General features: G+C 37.4%; 1 protein-coding gene across 1 annotated transcript; it reads right to left on the bottom strand.

Annotated features, from left to right (window-relative positions):
* Positions 1–1724: 1724 nt before the first annotated feature.
* Positions 1725–11875, bottom strand: stk17al (serine/threonine kinase 17a like). Its single transcript, XM_077734180.1, has 7 exons — positions 11594–11875; positions 8882–9094; positions 4743–4887; positions 4296–4422; positions 3638–3686; positions 3380–3559; positions 1725–2661 (listed from the first exon to the last, which is right to left on the bottom strand). Exons 1-7 carry the CDS (start codon positions 11707–11709, stop codon positions 2391–2393), a joined length of 1101 nt encoding a protein of 366 aa, XP_077590306.1. The 5' UTR covers positions 11710–11875; the 3' UTR covers positions 1725–2390.
* Positions 11876–13663: the final 1788 nt, after the last annotated feature.

Here is a 13663-nt window from a genome sequence, read left to right as displayed (position 1 = left end):
CTATGTTACGCTAACCTTTCCAGGAAGGTTAAAGCTATTAACACAAACCCAGCATCCAACCGGAAGCGTCTTTTCACATAGCAACGATAGCATAATTGTCCGCGACCTTCCTGACCTCTACCATTGTTCGCCATCTCCCATTTTTTTGCCAGGAAGCGGTAAACTCGCGGGGGTTACGCTCTAACCTCATCCATACTTTTGCGTCTTGTTGTGCAAGAATTTAACAATGCGTGATTTCATTTCAAGTCCCACAGGAAAACTAAAGAATTCCCGGGATTGTTACTATGTTGAAAGGGTTAAATGTACTACATATGTACCTGGAATGATAGTTTTTTAAGGGTTTAAAACCCGTATCTTTTCTATTTTGACCCTCAATGCCACATGGAGGCATAATCTACCATTTGGTGGTTTTGATGGGTTCTTAATGTACAAAAAAATGACATCATTGTCCCCAATGTGGCTTCAAATTGTTTTTAACTTTGTATATTTAATAATGGAACAGTCAGTAATCACAGAATGACTTCCATTGAGAAGTTTAAGTTCATATTTTAGCACATGGGACAAAAATAGTACATGGAGTTCCTGCTGGTGTGGTAGCGGTGAGTTTTGTTTGGGATATTTATTCCCGATGTGGATTTGCACAAAAGCATGTGCTCCTAATAAAGGATTAATCCAGTAGTAAATATGATGAATGAATCCAGACCGCAAGACTTCTTCGAATTTTTGTCTGTTTGCCTTGATCCAAAGCCTCGGTTTTAACTTGGGGATTTAGCGGGAATGTGGTCAGATGGAACATGTTTTTTTTTTTAGAAGGGCTAGACAGAGAGAAATAAGAAAATTATTGGGAATATCACTACAGTGACATCACACTAGAGTTGGAGTTTATGATTCCAATGATTGGTGCCAGTTACTTCCAGTCCAATTGGTTTGGATGTCAGCTTTTTAAATGGTTCTGGTAATGCTCATTCATATTTTATAAGCCTTGTTTTTTGTTTAATTCAGAAGTAGTGCATTTTAACAGAAAAGAGGGAAGATAGAATAGTAATATTTCTAAGTTTTTTGATGTATACCTGTCAAGTTATGAGTTTTTCTCGTATTTTATGTTTTTTTTGATCATTTAAAATTGTGTATGCAGTATAACAATTTTTGTACTGATTTTTTAAGTACTTTTTTGTAAAACCGATCTGGTTTTACTCATGTTAGCTCTAATTCGGATTGTCTCAGTCAATCATACGTTTTTTTTGCATATTTTATGCATTTTTTTTTTTATCATTTCAAATTGTGTACTCCGTACAACTTTTGTGCTGGATTTTTAAAGTACTTTTTTTGTAAAAGCGATCTGGTTTTACCCATTTTGGCTCTAATCTGGATCATTTCGGTCATTGATGGCAGATGAAAATGTTATTTTGGACTGCTAACATTGATATGTGCATGCTAATTCCCCTTTTTACTATATAAATATAGCGTGTCAGCAAGCAATGTACCCAGAAAGTAAAGCTGTCAATACAGCGACATGTACAGAATCTTAAATTTAGTGCATACTGATTATTTGGACTTTAAAGTTAGTAATTATGTCCCATGTTGCATTTGTATGTTATTTTTTTTAATCACTTAATAAGGAGAGCAATTGACTGAGGTTGTTAATGGTCCAAAAATATGATATAATTTTTGTGTGTTCATTATAAAAACTAAATCGCGAATAACATCACATCTTTAGTCCCAAGTCGATACATAGTAAGGTCTTTATCACCTCTTTACATTTGCAACAACAAAAAAACATTTATTCAATTTTAAACCAAAAAAGTCCGCAAGGACGAGTGCAAAAATGGCGACAAAACTGAAAACAAATACCAGTTTACATTGAAAAAAATTAAGGCCTTAACAATGGAGACGGACGAGAAAAAGACATGGCGATGCCTCACTCCCGAGCGTTGTTATTCTTCGAGCTAATTCAGCCAAAAACATGTTGCATTTTTAAGTATAAACAGTTTAAAAAAAAGGTGCAACGACTGGTGCAAACACCCAAAAATAACAAAGCGCAGACACCAAAGTGGCACTTTTTTCCATTATGTGCGGTGCAATTGCGTGAAAAGTCCTTTTTTTCATTAAAAAAAAGTGCTCGAAATTGGAAAAAGTGGAAAAAAAACGACTCAGGTTGACGGAAAAGGCGACTGTAACATAAATAAACCATATAAAAGTTAACTTCTAGCGTGCTAGCTCGCCGTAAAATAAACCCATTTTTTTTTCCTTGTCCTTCACCCCAAAATATTCGGAACCAGTTCCGATCCGGGAAGGCTAATTCGGTTTAAAACCAAGTCTTTTAATCATCTTTGTGGTTTTTTTCAAGGGTGATCCACGCACAAAAAAGACGGAGGAGTCCAGATGAGTGTTCAGCAGATGAGTTCCTGCTGGATTTCGGGGCGAGGGGCGAAGGAGAAGGCGCCGCAACCTGTTTTGAGCTCGCCCTGGCGGGGGCACCCCAGGTAGGAGTCCATCAGGCCCAGGTCTGGGGACGGGGCCGGGCTCTCAGGCTCCGACTCGGATAGGCTAGCGTCGCTGCCGTCCAGGGACGACGAGGAATGTGCCGTTTGGAGGTTGTGGTGGCGTGCGAGGGGGCGGAGCCATGGGTGGTCCAGGCACTCTTTGGCTGTGGCTCTCTTTCTGGAAAAAACAAAAAAAAATTAACATTAGACATGGGTGCAAATTTGAATTTTAGTAATATTTTTTTCTCTCAAAATGACCTAATAGGTTTTTTTTTGATAAATTATTTTTAACTTAGCAAGGATTTATTTTTTGTTTCTTTTTTTGTTTATTTTTTTCTTCTTTTTCTGGATAATTCATCAAAAGTAGCAAAGGTTTTTCAAAATTGACAATTTTTTTTGACTTTTTTGTTGATTTTTTAATATTTTTTTGGCATTTTTTAAAGAATTGCAGTACTAAATTTAAGGGGGGCAGTAAATCCTTTTAAAATGACTTATTAACCATCTTTAAATACAATTTTTTGGTGGAAAATGTTTTTTTAACTAAGTAAGGATTTTATTTTTGTTCGTGGATAATTCATCAAAAATTGCTTTCATGACTAATTCCAATTGACAAATTTGTTGACTTTTTTGTTGATTTTATATGCTTATTTTGTCATTTTTTTAAGAATTCTGGTATTAAATTAAAGGGGGAGGGCAGTAAATCCTTTTAAAAAGGTAAATCAACTTTAAATAAAACATTTTTGTTTGACTTTTTTGACAATTTTCAATGCGAAGTTAGACAATGATTAAAAAATGAGGAAACTAGCAAATTATTTTTCAATTTAAAACAAAACAAAAAAATCTCAGTCCTCTACAGACAGCAATTTTTGATCTAAAATTAATTAAAAAAAGCTCACCTTGGGTTTTTCACCAACAGGGACTTGATGAAGTCGACAGCCGGCGGCGAGATGTTCTGGAAAGTGTCGTGCGAGTACTCCACGTTGACTTGGGAGATATTTAGAAAGGTCTCCTGCTTGTCGTCGCCCAGGAAGGGCGATTCGCCGGTCAGCATGACGTAGATCAGAACGCCAATACTCCTGACGACCACAAACAAGTGGTGAGTTTCCCTCGTTTTGACCTTAGCGAGACGGGACGTGCGAGCGAGCCACACTCACCACATGTCTGTTGCCGTGCTGATGGGTTCGTAGCTGAGAATCTCTGGAGCTGGAAAACAAAAGAAATTGAAATTAGGCACAAAAAAAACATTTTTTGTCAATACTATACAGGTGAGAATCAGACTTTTTTTATTATTAGTAGTATTTTTTAATTGCAGTAATTTGGACATATTAACAAATATAAATAGGATCCAGGTGCCAAACACTGATAAGACTAATTTATGATTCTGCACATTATTTTGCATTTATTCTATACTGAAAAATACAACACAATTAATGTCCATTTTTTGGTCAAATTAACCCTTTTTGTGCATGAAGTACTATTAAAAAATATTAAATTCAGATTGACAATTTACACAACAGAAAAAAATTATTTCCATCTCTTTCACTTAACTTTTTTTGTGATTTATTTAAAAAATATATTTTTCTTCTATTCAGATTAACAAGAGTCCAATTTCCAAACCAGGTGCCAATGGCTCCATTTTAAATCCAATTTTTATTTTTGTTAATGACAAAACATATAATTCTAAGCTCAATTTTTCAAAATTATCCATCTTTTACCCCAAAATTATTCTTCCCCCAACAAACAGCTATTCTCCCAATGGATCTAACTAAAAAAATTCATTCCTATTCCCCAACAGGACCTTCCTGAACTCACCAACATACTCCGGAGTCCCCAGAATCTCCCGCACCTCGCTGATGCTATCCACCCGCCTGGATAGACCAAAGTCCACAATCCGGATGTCGCCAAGAGGTCTGGCACTGGTCAGCAAAACATTCTGAGGCTACAGAAGCAAACTTATGTAAGCAACAAATCTCCCATCACACCAAGGTTCAAATCTAAGGTAAGCCAATCGCGCAAAACGAGCCTAACTTGCTCAACTATTCGGGGTCAGGGAGTCAAATGCCATGTTTTTTGAAATAGGATCCATCCAGGACAAAGAGGAATAGCTTTGTTACTTTGTTTTGTGTTATTAGACCGGAGAGAAACCCCCCCATGAGAACTAGGTTGCGTATTTCGGTTACATAAGCGAAATAGCGGCGTTCCTCAAGGGAATAGTTCGTCCCATATGGTCATGTAACTTCCCATGTTAGGGCCTCTCACCTTTAAATCCAGATGCACTACATTGTTCCGATGCAGGAAGTCCACTCCCATTAGAATCTGCCGGGCCAAGCGGATTACGTCTTGTTCCTTGAACGCATCGTCATTGTCGGCTACGCATTGGTCGAAGATTTCGCCGCCACCGGCGCTAGTTTGGAAGGAAAAAGTTGACTTTAGAGAAGATAAGGAAGTTTCAATTTGACATTGACAAAAAAAAGGTACCGTATTTTCACGACTATAAGGCGCACCGTATTATAAGGCGCACCTTCAATGAATGACATTTTTTCCATATATAAGGCGCACTGTATTATAAAGCGCACTGTCTATTTTGGAGAAAATGTAAGACTTTTAAGTGCGCCTTATAGTGGTGATAATACGGTAATTGCTATTGACTTCCAGGTATGAAGCACTCACTAACGACACAGTCACCTCTAGCCATTCTTGATGTTTTGGATTTTTTTTGTATAAAATCTTGCAGTGGGGGAGGAGCTATATGATGGAAGATTTTGTAAACTAAGATGGCATCTGCATATTTAACAGTATTGTTTCAGTTCAGGCGTTTGTGTTTTTTTTTAATATCCGACAGTGGTGTTTTTTCGTTTTTGGTTTTCTGTTTTTTTCCATATATAAGGCGCACTGGATTATAAGGCGCACTGTCTATTTTGGAGAAAATGTAAGACTTAAGTGCGCCTTATAGTCCTGAAAAATACGGTAGTTTTATTTCAACCTGTTGATTAATTAAGGGGAATAAAGTCCAAGTTTTTGTACTGTTATGTAAGCTGATGTCTGTGTGTACTTTGGCTTGACAACTAGTTAATTTCCGTGCTAATGGCGGTCTTATCATTTTCCCGTTGGCCATTCGTGACTTGGCAAGGACGTTTAGGGAGGGTTGACACTTATTGTCGGAGTTAGCACGTTGGCAAAATAATGGCCAACCCACAAAGATCACACGGTAGGTCTCAAGTTAAATAGTTCACGTTTATTTAGCCAATAGGACAATCTTTAAAATGTGAATAGTTCATCTCGGTGTAAATGATGCGTTCCACTTGACTGACTTATAATAATATTCATGTAGAAAACTCATCTGGTACTCAAATCTGTCTATTTTGGGCCATTTTATAATTATTAAAAGCCAAAACAAGGCATTAAGAAACGCCCAATTTATTCTGGTTGTGACATCACAACCAGAATTGACAAAAAAAAATGTATAATTGAGTTTTCTAGTTAGTAAATGTAAACAAAACAATCACAATTGAAGAAAAATATGAAAGCTTATGCATATTTCATACGAGCAAATATAATTTTTAGTGGGTGGGGCCAAGAAAACTGAAAAAAAAAAGACTAATTTCGATCTTATTTCATTAAAATTTTACTTTCCATGATTGGATTTGTGCCCGAAATATGTACTAATGCCATCATTTTTTTTAAATAGCTCGCTTTAGTATTTAAAAAAGCACTTTAAATCGGAATATAGTCTTAAAAAGATACTCCAAAAACTGTCTCATTTTTGCGGTAAACTCCAGTAGAATAAAGCGGCATGCTCCATTGGTTGCCACGGTTGACAAGTTCAACCCCCCCCCCCCCCCCCTTTAAAAAACTAAAAGCATGTGTGTGGGATTAAGCCGGGTTCCACATGCTTTTTATCGTACGCGAGAATCATCACAAGCGGTTATGTAACGAGCCAAGGCCTCCCGGATCGACCTCGGCTGTAAAAACAGCGCCGATGTTTTGCTAGATTTCGCTATCCGATCTTCGTTGTTGTCATCTTGCGCCCCAAAAAGACGCCATCGAGAGTTTAAAAAAAAAAGTATCGAGTAGAATCTAGCAAAATAAATGAAATTAAATCTGACAACAAAGACTTTGACCTTTTGCTGGTCGTGATTTTGTGAATTTTAACGCGGGGTACCCCAATTTTTTGCATCTAATTGAGAAAATATTGAAAAGATAAAAAGCAGGGGAGCCATTAGCGCTTGTGAGATTGTAAAAGCAAATGAAAAAAATATGTTCCTGAAATGTAAATAGATGAAAACAGGAAATTAAAAGACAACTTTCAAGTTGTGTCTTAGCCAATATCAACTAAAATAGCTTAAAAAATCATTAATTTTGAGGTGCCTGCTTTTTTTTGGTTGTTTTTTTAGTGTATTTCACGAGGCGGTTAATACTCTGTCATTTTTAAAGTCATTTTTTTAAACCAAAGTGGCAGAAATACGTGTAACAAAAAAAATTCATGAATTGCGCCCTCCCAATCCAAATGTCTAACGGCCCCTTTTATGTTATGCTACCTGTTGTTATTAAAAATGAATTACCCAGTTTTTCATTTTTCAAAAAATTTACTACCAACAGTAACATCTTGTAAAAAGAACAAAAATGGAAACTTTTCAAATACATCATCTCATCTACTGAACCACTTTATCCTCACTAGGTCCACAAGGGGTGCTAAAGTCAATCCCATCTGACTCCAGACCAGAAGCGAGATGGACAGCCAATCACAGGGCAGAATGAGAACCAACCAATCATAGGTAGGAGCAATTTATAGTTTCCAATCAGCCTACTACAATCTCCACACAGGTGGACTCACTCGGATTCGAACCCAGATTTCCCACCGTTAGGCCGACACACTAACCACTCATCCACCGCACTTTATAATTTTTTTTTTTTTTTAATTAAAAAAGAAGAAGAGAAAAACGGAATGGAAATGCTGCTCGTAACTTTTAACAACCTTTCGGTTATTTCTGTTTGCGGGTCGTCTTATCCTAAAAAACGTTTTATCTCAAGCTAGTCATTACGAAAGGGGGTCGTACAGCGTGGCCAATCAGACGCAAGCAGCTGCACGCCAAGCGCTGAGAATCCAGCCAGCGTCTCTTTCACAGACAAGACTGCGGATGTGGTTGCGGCGAAGGGGAAATATGTCACCGCGGCGGCGGCGGCGTGCGCGCTTCGCCTGGCCGGCCGGCCGGCCCGCGTGCTACTTTTAGCGGCTGGCGAGGGAAATGGGGAAAATAGTCTGTGCGATGTTTACAAATGAAAGGTTTTTATTCGTGGCTGTGGCTGTGGCTTGACCCACTCGCAAGATGACTTCCTGATTCGTCGGAACGAGACCACTTTGCGCTTTGAAGCACGCGGTTGTTTGTTTCGATTTCCTGTCGGCGTTCAAAAGTATTCTGCTGAATTATTCTTGATTTTAACATGTGTTCATTTACTGGAAGTGAAGTAGAAGGTGATTGGTTCTTGCTAAAATTCAATTTTGAGAAGAATATTAACCCCAAGCGTTTAAAAAAATATTTTTATGATACAAATCTAACATTGTATTTTATTGTAAATAAAATGTTTTGGCTTTTTATTAATGGAAAGATAAAAATGTTTAGTAATTGCAATGAAGGGACTGAAAAGGAGGATAAAAAGTCAGAAAAGATGTCAATTATATAATAAATAATGTTGTATTTATTTATTTTGAGTTATTTGAATAATTATAAAATATTTGAATTTCTGTTTTCCATTGCATTTTATTGTAAGGAAAATATAATTACATTTTTAAAAATAAAAAATAAGATAAAAAATGCTTAGTCATTGCTAAAAGGCTAAAAAAAATCTAATTAATAATTTATTTATTTTGGGTTATTAAAATAATGATAGAATATTTTCACATATAGTTTCCATTACATTTTATTATAAGGAAAACATATTTACCATTTTTCCCTTTTTTAAAGTAAAAAAAAAGATAAAAACTGAGAAAATAGATCATTCTAAAACTAACAACAAATAATTAATACTTAAATTTATTTATTTATGATTATTAAAATAATGATAAAATATTTGCACATATATTTTCCATTATTATTATTTATAATTATTATAAAGATAACATATTTAAATATAAAAAAATGACAAAAAAATTAAAAGGCTTAATTGCCATGACTAAGCACCATTAAAAAAAACTTTAAAATAATTTATCTACTATGAAAAAATTCACCCTCAATTAATCATGTCATCCTCATTGGCAAAACAATAAATTAACCTGCATCTCCAACAAAAAAAACAACTTAAACCATACCAAAATCCTCCAATTTAACACCAAAACCCCCTTTTAACCACCCTCTATTTTCCCACCAGGTCACCCCCCAGGTCGCCGATCCCCATCTTACCACTCCAGCACCAAAACGATCTCAGTGGCCGTCTCGTAGACCTCATGCAGAGCCACCACGTACACACTTCCCTCCGCCAACTCCAACACGGCGATTTCATTGAGAATGTCCAAACGGCAATCCTGACCCTTCCGTCTTTTTCGCAGGAATTTGGCGGCATACTGCTTTCCCGTGGCTTTCTCCATACACTTCTTCACCACTGCAAACTTTCCCCTGAAAAACACACATCGGTAAGTAAGTTTTGACATGAAACATTGGAATTCTTTCCTTTCTTTTATTTTTTTTTTATAGCTTAGGCTGAATAGAATGGCCTTCCATGCCAAAATGGGGACAAAAAAAGGACAAGTGGTTTTATAGGGTAACACAGCTGTGGCTTTTTAGATCAAATATGCGTACAGGAAATACCATTTGAGAATCGTTAAGGGTTTTTTTTAGGGATGCTTGATTCATGACAATAAAAAAAAGTTGAGGAAATATTGTGGGTGGCATTTAGCATTGTACTGGTCACATATTTTTGCAGATATTTTTGTATTTTGAGGATCATGGGGAGTTCTGATGCAAAATTTGCTCATATTAGCGTGGTAATGGTTGTATATTTTTGTATTTTGAGGATTTTTTTCATAATTTCTTTGTTTTTCAGTCTTTAAACATTTTTAAAAACTATCTTTTCACCGTATTTTGATCTTTTAGAAGTTTTGGTACATATTTAGTTTTTGTTTGCATCATTTTTAGTCGTTTTTTGTTGTTAAAACCCAATATTCTTCCAAAAAATCCAATATCTGATTGGCCACGCCCCCTAATAGTTACCTCTCTGGATTATTTGATTCCTTATAGCTCATTTGCTACCATTGACAGAAATATATATTTAATGGATTTAAACTGGGAAGGCTAATTTGACTGGGAGCCCTCTCACAGTTAAGCCACCCCCCCAAAAAAATACAAAAATCAAAAACCCTACCCCAATATGACCATTCCCCTTCATTACCACAATACAACCACCCTTCCAAGTCCAATTAAATTGGACATCTATCCTCATCATGCACCAAAAAGAGCCCTCCCAGTTTAAAATGATGACAAATGAACGTCCCTGGTGTTTACATGTTCATTAGTCAGAGGTCAGGAAGCCCCCCCAGCACATGTTGACCTCCCGTCCCCGTTTTTTTTCAGACCAGCTGACAGCAACATGGACAAATGGATGCTGGTTGACGCCTCCCCACCACGGCTGTGACAGTCCAACAAAAAAGATAGCCAGTTGGTGGTGCCACCTACTTGGACCACCCACCTGACCAGGTCAGAAAAGTGGGGGTGGGGGGGGGGGGTATTCTTTGTGTACTGTTTTTAACTCCTGGCGTCATGTTTTGAAAAGCCCCACAATGTGTTCAATCAGCCTTATGCTGTTTAATTTTTTTGTCACAATTCTCTCAAAAAATGGAGCTCTATCTTTCCATTTTTGGCATCCTGGCAGGGGCGGAAATTAGGGGGGGTGCCGAGGGTGATGCCCCATAAGGCCCCCCTGGCCTCTAGGGCTCAAAAAGGGGGTCAAACGAGGGTTGGTTCGCGGGGTGCTATAACGTCAACTTGATTTCATGTGGGCCGGATTATTTTAGATATAATATTTTGATTTTTTTTTCATAGAAATGGATTAAAAGAACTGGATTAAAAGCCCTGAATATTCCGTTTTTTATAGATCTAAAACAATGTTTATTTTCGCTTTTTTAAAATATATTTTTTTAGATTTTACAAAATGATTTTTGAACTAAAAAACAGAAAAAAATGATTAAAAATTGACAATTATTGATTTAAAATAGGGAATATCTGGAAATTTAATAAACATCTATACTCATTTGAATTTGATCCTAAAACAGAAAGTCGACACTCCTCATTTACATTCCCGGGCCCGACAAAATGATTCGGCGGGCCAGATTTGGCCCCCGGACCGCCACTTTGACACATGTCGTGGAATATAAAACAAGTTTAAGACCAATCATTTTAATTGAGGGAAAAACCCTCAATGAGGAGTTACTAAACATGGCTCCTTCTTTTTTGGCATCTTATTTTGGCAAAACCAACCTAATGGCGTGTCATCATCATTCTTCCACCAAACCATTTTGAGCCATAACAAACCAGACGCACCCGTTCCTGATAGGGTCGCAATAAACCAGATTGAATTACTCAACATTTTCCTGAGAAGAAGCACACGCATACACAGTCTAAGTGTAATGGGATTAGGAAGACACTGGGGGCAAAGGTTTGAGGTCTGGGGGGGTTGTGATGATGGGGGGGTTCCATTTATTCTAATTTAAGAACTCGAACCACGCATTTAATCATTAAAAAATGTTAGGAACTTTCTCAAATTTCCCTAAAAGTAAATTTTTCATTACCCACATGATTGCAAATGTATTTTCTTTTAAATTGGCCCATTTTAGCCGAGTGCAGTTACACTTTATGTCCGCTAGAGGGATAGCTGCAAACACCGACCATTAAACTACCACTGACACTAATTTGACATCACAAATGGCTTTCAAAACTATTTCCACGTCATTTTGAGCATCTGGCAAACAACATTCTACCCCTGCATGAGTTTTACTCACACGTGCACGTCGGAAAACGAACTAATACGATTAAGATAATCACATTAAAAGCTCCGTGCGACTTCCATTCACGCTTTTTTTGCAGTAATCAGAGAAATAAACCAATGTAAACAAGACTTACCGGCCCAGTTCTTTGGCTGCCAGGTCGTAATTGGAAGCGAAGGGTTCCGATCTTATCTTGGAGTGGATTTTTGCCACCATTCCGCTCTTGTTGTCCATTTTCGCCGCACTGAGCATCTTTTTTTTATTTCAAATGAGATGAATAAGGACAGAAAAAATGTAGCTGGGGTTTAGGTATACATTGTCATGATCATAAAGTATTTTAGAGTTTAATCCAGGTAACAAAACAGGAGGAGGGCGTGTGCCTGACTGCTCTTTTCAATTCTCCCAACTTGCTTCACTCATTTCGTTTAATAAACGGCAAATGCTGGCCCCGCCTATCTAGGACGCGTCATAAAGTGAAAGCCAATCGTAGCCGGGGGATGGGCCAAAGGAGGTGGGGTATATGTATTCCGTCTGCGGTAGCGGCTGCTTGTGATGCGTTCAGGGCACACGAGTAGCGAGGTTTTCTAAAGAATTTGCGGTATATTGTTTCAGTACTCAAGTTAAATATACGTCACGTTTATCTGTTTAATTAGGTAAAACTGTGAGAATTCCGAATTTACGAGAGAAAAGCATATTGACTTTATTAGATTAGATAACTTTATATATAGTAAACCGCAAATCTGTGTATACTAAATACTTTCAACATCTTTCTATATTTGTATAACTTATTGATATAACGTATTATACATAACTTGTGTCATTTGTAAAACGTGGCTAAGAAATGAATATATTTTTTTATCAAACAAGCTAAAAAGTCATCTCTATGCTTAATGGATAAAATAATATAGATAAAATATTTGTAACTACAAATGCACATATTGACAGGTCAGCCTTTCCCAGGTACTTAATTTGACCGGTTGCCATGGCAACCCCTCACATCACAACATGTATATCATGCATCAAAGTTGTTTCATTTTTTTTCCGGCGCTTCCATGTTTGGGATTTTCGGTAAATGGGCTTGGTCGCGTTTCGGGTGCCGCAGGTGAGAATGTGTGGGAGTGCACCCGCCCCAGGAATTCGGAGCATCCCCAGGCGTCGGCGTGGAAAGGGATGACGAGCTCGTCAGCTTAGCCGCAAATGTCGACTAACAGTTCTTCGGAGAGTCGTTGCCAGCCCAACCATTTGGGGCGTGTCCAGGCAATAGGCTCATTTGTTTTGAACAAATTCCACGCGAGTAGGCGGAGGTCAAATTAGGTGAAATCGTGTCTTTCGAATCAATCAAAAACAAGGCCAGAAAAATGATTACAAAACCATATTATTTTTTATTTGGACGCTTTTCCTCCATAAAAGTACAGTAAATCTTGTATTAGTATATTTTTTTCTATTAGCATGCTAACATTTAGCCCATTCTCATTGTTAAATGGTTAAAAAAAAACAGTCGTATGCTAACGTAGCAGGAAGCTAATCCTTTATTGGCTGATAAATTCTTCACATTTTCTCTGCAGTCTTTGCATTCCTATTTGATTGCATTGCTATCCTTTAAAGACGCAAAATTATTTGGACCTTAGTAAGTTATGACATAGTAGACAGGTGTAAAACAGGTGGTTTTATGGGGGGGCGGATCCAGCACAAACAGGTAATCTTGAAGTGATAACATCATGCTAATTAAGCCTATCGACTCATCAAATGTCAATATTTTTTTGCTTAGCCATAATCAGACCACAGTTGATAATTCTGAATCGAGATTATGTGTAAGTTTTTTATCGCTACGTCACATGGTTGACATAATTTTTGTCTTAGACACAGCGTCCGATTGTTCATTTTTAGCATAGCAAAGCTAATTGCGTTTCCACCAACAGGCACTGATGTCAAAGAGCGCCATTGACGGTGGACATTCCAAGAATCCCCTTCTGAGTCATGGTTGGGTACGTAAAAGTCATCTAAATTCGTCCACTTTTGCCATCCCTTCCTTTAAACCAGAGGTCAAAGGGCAGAGGGACTCCGATGAGTGCGAACCAAAACACGTAGCAGCGAATTAGCTTGATAAGTTAGTGTTTAGCTTGCAAACATGTGAGAAAAAATATCCAAATCGGGGTTTTTGTTTTCTGTAATGTGGACTATGTCATGTTTTGGTGGTTGAGTGTGT

The sequence above is a fragment of the Stigmatopora nigra genome, chromosome 15 (assembly GCF_051989575.1).
Source record: "Stigmatopora nigra isolate UIUO_SnigA chromosome 15, RoL_Snig_1.1, whole genome shotgun sequence".
Lineage (NCBI taxonomy): Eukaryota > Metazoa > Chordata > Actinopteri > Syngnathiformes > Syngnathidae > Stigmatopora > Stigmatopora nigra.
Note: the sequence above shows the minus strand (reverse complement) of the source record. Positions and strands in the feature narration are given on the sequence as shown.

Bases quoted from the DNA above. Each gene is read 5' to 3' on its own strand.
- stk17al (XM_077734180.1), bottom strand. From the start codon at position 11,709: ATGCTCAGTGCGGCGAAAATGGACAACAAGAGCGGAATGGTGGCAAAA. The intron at 4,888-8,881 runs GTAAGATGGGGA...CTTCCAAACTAG, and splicing joins ATCGTTTTGGTGCTGGAGTG to CGCCGGTGGCGGCGAAATCT. The intron at 4,423-4,742 runs GTGAGAGGCCCT...TTGCTTCTGTAG, and splicing joins TAGTGCATCTGGATTTAAAG to CCTCAGAATGTTTTGCTGAC.